Source organism: Gymnodraco acuticeps, unplaced genomic scaffold (genome assembly GCF_902827175.1).
Source record: "Gymnodraco acuticeps unplaced genomic scaffold, fGymAcu1.1, whole genome shotgun sequence".
Lineage (NCBI taxonomy): Eukaryota > Metazoa > Chordata > Actinopteri > Perciformes > Bathydraconidae > Gymnodraco > Gymnodraco acuticeps.
The window spans coordinates 159,071-167,245 of record NW_022991720.1 but is presented as its reverse complement, the minus strand read 5'-3'; the positions used below and the strand labels follow the sequence as shown (position 1 = coordinate 167,245).

The window sequence follows — 8,175 nt, the reverse complement described above, 5'->3', positions numbered from 1 at the left end:
TGTCTGCCACTTAAGATGCATTGCAACCTTCAATCACATCTCACATCCTTAAAAAAAAAAATTAAATATACCACAGATGTTTTTTATTTCAATGATCTAACTGGTCATTGATCAAATAATTCGGAAAACTGATTTAATTTCTGTGTAGATGACAGTACTGCATCATATCATATAATCATGTTTTTTATGAGTAGGCCTATTTAAGAACTGTAGTGGAGTAAAAAGTACAGGTTGCAACTGAAATGTAGTTGAGAAGAATTGGAAAGTATTAAACAATACTCAAAGCACAAATATGTCAGAATAGTATTTAAGTGTGGTACTTGAGTAAATGTACTGGTTCCTTTCCATCCCTGCTGATTTGTGTCTGAAAGATGGTAAAGTGTCAGTGCCTGGATCTCTGCCTCCAGGGAGAAAGCTCTCCCCAGCTCCCCGCCCTCCCCCTCTCTCCTCCCGGCTTCCTCTCCTCTAAACGCCGCCCATCAGTCGCTTCTCTCCCGCTTCTCACACACGCTTCTCCGCCGGTTCTTCACTGGGTGTTTTTTCATCCATTTAACAACCACTGACTTCCGACGGGATTTTATTCATTTTGGAGCTTTTCTGTTTTTACCCCCGGTGCATGGATGGAGTCTTCCACGCAGGATTCAGCGAGCGACCCGGGGAGGAGCGGATCTGAACCGGCTACACCACTCACGGAGACCCCGGTGATCCTGGAGCTTCTCCCCGGCGAAGAGCACCTTTCTCTGGCTAAGAAACCCAGCAGCAAAGGTAAGACATCCGCTGCTTTTTTGAAAAATACGTTCATGCTTTTCAATCCCATCCCCATGTGTCGGGCTGCAGCAGCAACTTCAAACGATTTTGTGCTGCAACACACACACACGCACGCACGTGCGCGCACGCACACACGCAGCATCTTGACAACGACACACAGCAGCGTGTGAAGCCGAGGCAGGTCCCCTAAAGTCGGACATGGTGAGCCGCTGACTGCATATTAAACACCAAAAAGTGTGTTTCTCCAACAGATTAAGTGTGTCTAAACACTTGTAATGGTTTTTGGTGGAATAACTTTCTGAACACGATTTTCTTTTTCAAAAAAGTATGCCTTGAGTATTTTTAGACGTTGTTTTTTATGCTGCTTTGTTTAGAAATGTGCACTTTGAGGAAGTCACATTCATCTCTAATTATAATTACTCTGGCATTTTATATCCCAGAAAAATATTAATTTTATTATTTATAATTTATTTATCATTATTTAATTATTTTTTAACATGAAGTTAGTTTGATGGTTTTTGCATATTACATCCTATTTAAAACACTGCAGTTAGTTTGATCATTAAACACTGAGCTATTTGCCTTCTAAAAATAGATACAGTGGCTATATCGCTATATATTATTAATTTATTAGACTTTGTATTTGTGATCTCTCATTATCCGCTAGCTCCTGTCTGATTTCACTATCAGAGTTTCTGCTTCCTCTCTGGAGTTTCTTTTAATCATCTTTGAACAGCTGTTATGTAACCTCCACTCTCTGCAGACTGCACACTGTTAGCGGCAATACAATCAAGTGTGTGTGTGTGTGTGTGTGTGTGTGTTTGTGTGTGTGTGTGTGTTTGCATTTGTGCAACTGTTTCCTATCAAATAGATCTAAATCATTAATACTCATATGAATGAATATTAAATTAATACTCATTTCAGAGAAAACAAGCTGTTTCTCAGAATTGAAAGGAAAAAACACAAAAGCATTGCACACAATTGAAACCTATCAATGTCGTTTAATTAACAAAGGTAATCTGGTGTTTGAGTTGATGAGTAGTGCAGATATCACTGTCAAATCAATCGACAGTAAGGAGAATACTTACTTCCGGGTGTACAATTCTCCGTTATCCAATGGACGTTCACATTGCCGACATAAACGGATGCGGAGCTTCCCTAAGCGTGAAATACCGCCGCCGATGGGAATACATTGCAATCAGTTGAAAGCTCTTTGCCTCCGTTTATGAAGCTGAAGGAGCCTCGACGCGTCACAACTGGACGCCACCGGACCCTGACCAAGCGTCGCTCCTGGACGCTTAGGGAGTGAGAGTGTGTTGCTCTCTTAGTAAGATCCCATCCATCCATCCATCTTCTCCCGCTTATCCGTGGTCGGATCCCATTTTCAATAAATGCGTTCTTACCTTGACTTTAAGATGAAGTCCATTTGCCTATCCCTCTGGACAAAAATCTCTATTACTTTTTTGTAAAAGTCCTCCTTATCTTCTTGTAGTTTCAAAAGTCTAAATCTATCGATTAGATTTATGATTCGAAAATGATAAAAGTAGGGTAGACATGTGGATAAACACCATTTCCCAACGCGCATTGCGGCTAAACCATCCAATCACCGAGCTGAGGATCTTGCCTACGTCTGTTTCCGGTATTTGTTAATGACGATGTGATGTGAGATGTGAGACTGGAATTGCACAGGGGAAAATAACGATCTATGCCACAATTTTAGATGCGGATTTTGTTAAACTAATACGTTTGCGCTGTGGACCAACACTATACATTGACGGGGAAGCGGGTAGCAATAACGATTACACCATTAAACAGTTACACAACATAACAGAAATAATATCGATAAAAGGCGTCCCTAGCAACCACCTTGGTAACAATGAAAACTCATATTTCTCGCATCAAATGACATCAAAACGCATTTTAATGGCCAAACTAACTTTAAAATAGGCATTTTCCACCGAGAATTAAAAAAATGGTCGGCCATGTGTGTTTTTTTTTGCGGGGAGAAATGTGAAGATCTGTCACATCCTGGCCTTGGCTGATCGCCTCACTCCCTCACCTGTGTATTTTCGCTCCCTGTTAATCACCTGCCTGGCCTCAATGAGCCTCAGCTGTCCCTAATCCTCACTCCTCACCTGTGTATTTAGTCTGTGCTGTTTCCTTGGTCAGTGCCAGATCGTCTTGTCTGTATAGCAGAAAGTGCTCCATGTTTCTCTCCTGACGTAAGCTATTGTTCTAGTTGGTTGTTTTTTTGTTGCTTCTTTCGTAGTTTTCCGCCAACTTAGTTGGTTGTTTTTCGTTGCTTCTAGTCAGTACATTTTTTGATCATTGCCTGTTTTATTTTTACCTTTTGGATTAAACGCTTGACGAAAGACCTTTTTGCCTGGTTGTGCTCTTGAGTCCTATTTTTTGCTCGTGCCCGTACTTGTGCTTGATAGGATCACGTGACATAGACGCCAGCCATTGCAAATTCATGGTGAAAAAAAACGTAGGGATCTTACAATTTCAGAGGCGTTTTTGTAGAAATACTACGTCCTAAGTTGTGGACCAACGTAGTTATTACACGTTTAGATAAGAGACTGGGTTGGAAATACAACTAATGTGTTGTGTTGTATTGTACAATTTACCACATATGGTGTTCTTAGTTTCCATACCTCCTGTGTTTTCCAAGCAACTTATCAAGTCTTGGCGAACGGCATAAAACATGATTAAACATGATAGTATATAAAACCATGCTCGTATCTACAACCTATAGAAATGCAAAACGGCGTCAGTTTAAAGTAATTCTGTCCTTCTGTTTACCGCATCATTTATGAGAATACATTTCTTAACAAGAGAACATAATCGAGGGATGATCAATAACATCTCCGTAATTATTTATTTCTCCAAGTTGTGTGCACTGTCTCAAACAGGTGTTTGTTAAATCATTTTAAGATTGGGATTATTCTATATGATAAATGAGAGGCAACATTTTATTGATGGTATTATTTCCACATATTTCTCTTCCTTCTGCCAACGGTGTCGCAGTTTCTCGTCTCTCCCGTTTTTGTGCTTAGTGCGTACGCATGGGTCAGAGTTTGCGTGGAGGACCGCACGTTTTCCATAAATCGCAAACATTGCGTAGAAACTTGTGTACGCCATCTTTTGAGCGTACGCACCGTTTATAAATGAGGCCCCTGAACATCAGCAGGAGAGGACTCTTTAAAGTAGAGACACTACATACTGATATACACCTGAACATCAGCAGGAGAGGACTCTTTAAAGTAGAGACACTACATACTGATATACACCTGAACATCAGCAGGAGAGGACTCTTTAAAGTAGAGACACTACATACTGATATACACCTGAACATCAGCAGGAGAGGACTCTTTAAAGTAGAGACACTACATACTGATATACACCTGAACATCAGCAGGAGAGGACTCTTTAAAGTAGAGACACTACATACTGATATACACCTGAACATCAGCAGGAGAGGACTCTTTAAAGTAGAGACACTACATACTGATATACACCTGAACATCAGCAGGAGAGGACTCTTTAAAGTAGAGACACTACATTCTGATATACACCTGAACATCAGCAGGAGAGGACTCTTTAAAGTAGAGACTATACATACTGATATACACCTGAACCTCAGCAGGAGAGGACTCTTTAAAGTAGAGACACTACATACTGATATACACCTGAACATCAGCAGGAGAGGACTCTTTAAAGTAGAGACACTACATACTGATATACACCTGAACATCAGCAGGAGAGAACTCTTTAAAGTAGAGACACTACATACTGATATACACCTGAACATCAGCAGGAGAGGACTCTTTAAAGTAGAGACACTACATACTGATATACACCTGAACCTCAGCAGGAGAGGACTCTTTAAAGTAGAGACACTACATACTGATATACACCTGAACATCAGCAGGAGAGGACTCTTTAAAGTAGAGACACTACATACTGATATACACCTGAACATCAGCAGGAGAGGACTCTTTAAAGTAGAGACACTACATACTGATATACACCTGAACATCAGCAGGAGAGGACTCTTTAAAGTAGAGACACTAAATACTGATATACACCTGAACATCAGCAGGAGAGGACTCTTTAAAGTAGAGACACTACATAACATAAACACACATTTCTCGATGATGATACCTCACACAGTAAATTAATATCATTGTGATTCCTATATGTTATTTATGTGTCTGTGTAGGTGTTGAGGTGGGGTTCCCTGCAGGATTCAAGCTAACGAGCATTTAGCTGCTGCTTCTCCAGCAGTCCTGTCAGCCGCTGCCTTTGATGTCGGCGTGTTTTTCCCAGCGTCGGTGAAGGTGGAGGTTGATTTGCATACAAAGATATTCTCTCCTCCTCTTTGTTCTCGCTCAGAGAGAGTGGTGGTCTTCATCAGTCAGACGAGTTTGTCTCAGTGGCTCGGGGCAGATTTTGGCGTGACGTCGGGCGGTGGCAAAACTTTAGAGAAGATGCTCTTATTGTGAAGGGAAAGTTTAGTGCAGCTGGGAAATAACCTGATTAAAAATCACTTCTAGAAACTCGCAAACAACTAAACGACAATGAGATGCAGGCTACAAATAGAGAAGATATAATACTATACCTTTGTATTCTTTCTAAGTATTACCCTAAAACATTTCTTTAGAGTTTTCTGATTTATGAAGCCATACGAAAGATCACCTTTTACTCTGACTGTTTTTAATAATATCTCCATTCTTTCTTTCCCACATCTACATATTTTGCTAAATTATGAATCAATGCAGATGTACATAATCTTTTTCTTCCGTTACCTTACTTCTGTAATTTAAATAATTTCCTTTCTCTTTGAATCGTACGCTGACCCCCTGCTGTTTCTCCTTGAAGTTTCCTCTGCAGTATTATCATCACTGAGCTCCACACACACTTCACATCTGCTAATGAAATAACTGTTCTGCATTATTAATGATCGGTTAAATCACAGCTATATATCCAAACAATACTTGAGTAAATGTACTTTCCACCACTGCTAACGTCTTGTTTTATCTTGAGTGTCTTTAGATTGACTTGAAACATGTTCTATGGTTAACCAATCGATGCTGCACGTTGTAAAGGTTAGCAAGCTTTGATTCGTCGGGGCCGAAAATGCATTTACAGTAAAGTCAAGACAATAACTTGTGACGGTTTAGGAGTATTTCTGAGCCTATTGGTGCAAAAGCAGTATTATCACTTCTTATTCCTCCCAGTTGTGCATATGTATGTTTTGATAAAAGCTTCATGTGCAATGTGAGCTCTTCTTTGTCAAAACGAAAAGAAGACTGAACTAAAGCAGCACTAAGCACACAGACAACACACAGCTGGAGTATTCATACTTTTTTATATTAACATTTTCAATTGGGATTATCACAAACAAAGATTCTTAAAGAATGACTTCTTCGTGTTTGACTTTTCATGCAGAAATATCACGACTTTTTAAATCAACAACACACACAAAAGCAGCAGGTGGATGTTTTTAAACAACATTTGTCAAGAAAAAGAAATGCACAATATTTTTCGACTCATAAAATCCTGAAGGGAACTTCTCTTTATGAAATTGTGAAACGTCAGATTGTTTCTCTTGACCTGAAGGCAGCATCACGGTGTATGACTTTATAATGGAGCTCTACGGGATCTTTGCAGCGTTTAGCTGCAGTAAAAAATCCACCAGCATCTATCTATAGAAGAGACTCATATCTTTGTGTGTGTGTGTGGTGTGTGTGTGTGTGTGGTGTGTGTGTGTGTGTGTGTGTGTGTGTGTGTGTGTGTGTGTGTGTGTGTGTGTGTGTGTGTGTGTGTGTGTGTGTGTGTGTGTGGTGTGTGTGTGTGTCTGAGGACTCTGAATCCAAATGAAAAATGAAAGAAGTTCTGTGTATGTGTGATTATTTTTCTCTGTGAATCCACCAGGGAGACACATGATGCAAAGGTGTTTGTTTTTCTCTCTCTCTGTGTGTGTGTGTGTGTGTATAGCTCGTCCTTCAATTTATCATCTAAAGACAGAGAAAAATAAAAAAATAAACGGCATGTTGAAGGTGACAGATCACGTCTGTGTTGCTGCCTCTCTCTCTCACACACGCACGCACGCACTCACGCACGCACGCACGCACTGTTGTAAGTATAGGCTTATTTTAGCACCATAACTTATTAAACTGATTCTGAATCAGATCTGAAGTGAGTTGGTTTTAAACCTCTCTTGATATATGCAGCTTCATGACAGAAGTCCAGTTTGTTACCATTGCATTTTAATAAAGTTCAAAGACTCCAAGATAAAAAAGGCTGTGTGTGTGTGTGTGTGTGTGTGTGTGTGTGTGTGTGTGTGTGTGTGTGCCTGTGTGTGTGTGCCTGACGACCCGTGAGGCTGCTGTGTGTGTGAAAGGATTTCGAAAGGGTCAAAGTGCAGATAGATGCGTGGATCTATCTCTCGGTAGGTTTCTCTTCCACAAAAAGCCTCCCTGTACATATGATAACAAAACTGACCATGAGTGTTGTTGTTATTTGACTTATATCTAACTTTAACCCAGTTCATCACTCTCTCCTGTCCCATGGCTAAGGTCTACGGCCTTGAGGTGTTGCTGCTATCTCAATCAATAACAATATCAATAACGTGCAATATTATTATTATTAATAATGTTCTCGTGCAATTACGTATGTGCCACTAGGTTTCTTTCTGCACTACTAAATACTAGTCGTCACTGTACAGTATTTTACATTAACTATGTGACCGTCTGTTTCCTGTAGTTATTTAATTGCTCTTTGCACTGCACTGTTAGTGTGCAGTTTTATTATTATGCTGCTGTGTTTATTATATTTTTGTAACTCTGGCTCAACAGTTTCCTTCGGGTTAAATAAAGTCTTATCTTATCGTATGTCTCAAGGAGGAGCAGCTCTGGATCCTTGTTGTTGTTCATGATCCAGCACAAGCTGACCTGAGATCGTTTATTGTTTGTGGACGATGTGTGTTAAGACACTTAACAAATCCATACCTTTACGATTAAGGTGCATGAAGCAGACGATTAGACCGCTTGTTAAATAAAGACATCTTTCTGCGTGCTTTGACTTTCTATCAAAGCATTCATTCAAACTGTAAGCGTGTGCACTTTTGAGTCATTTCCACAAACCAGAGCGCACATTTCATTTAAATCTAACTTCACCTCTTCCTGTACGCGTTGATTATATTCTGCTCCTAAATAAAGGAATTAAATAAAGTGATCTGAACTCTTGCCGAGGTTTCATCGCTCCCTCTGACAGCCAGCGGCTCTTTGAAAACCTGAAGCTGAGATCAAACAACTTCCTGTCAGCCGGATCTGCGAGTGCTGCACACACACACACACACACACACACACACACACACACACACACACACACACACACACACAC

The 8,175-nt window shown here is 40.3% G+C and overlaps 1 protein-coding gene across 1 annotated transcript in view; it reads left to right on the top strand.

Annotated features, from left to right (window-relative positions):
* Positions 1-512: 512 nt before the first annotated feature.
* The window catches only part of LOC117534738 (nuclear receptor ROR-alpha A-like), a 103,865-nt gene continuing 96,202 nt past the window's right edge, over positions 513-8,175 (top strand). The window contains exon 1 of the mRNA XM_034198987.1: positions 513-765. Coding sequence (XP_034054878.1) covers positions 621-765 — 145 coding nt within the window. The 5' untranslated portion in view covers positions 513-620. The remainder of the gene's footprint in view (positions 766-8,175) is intronic.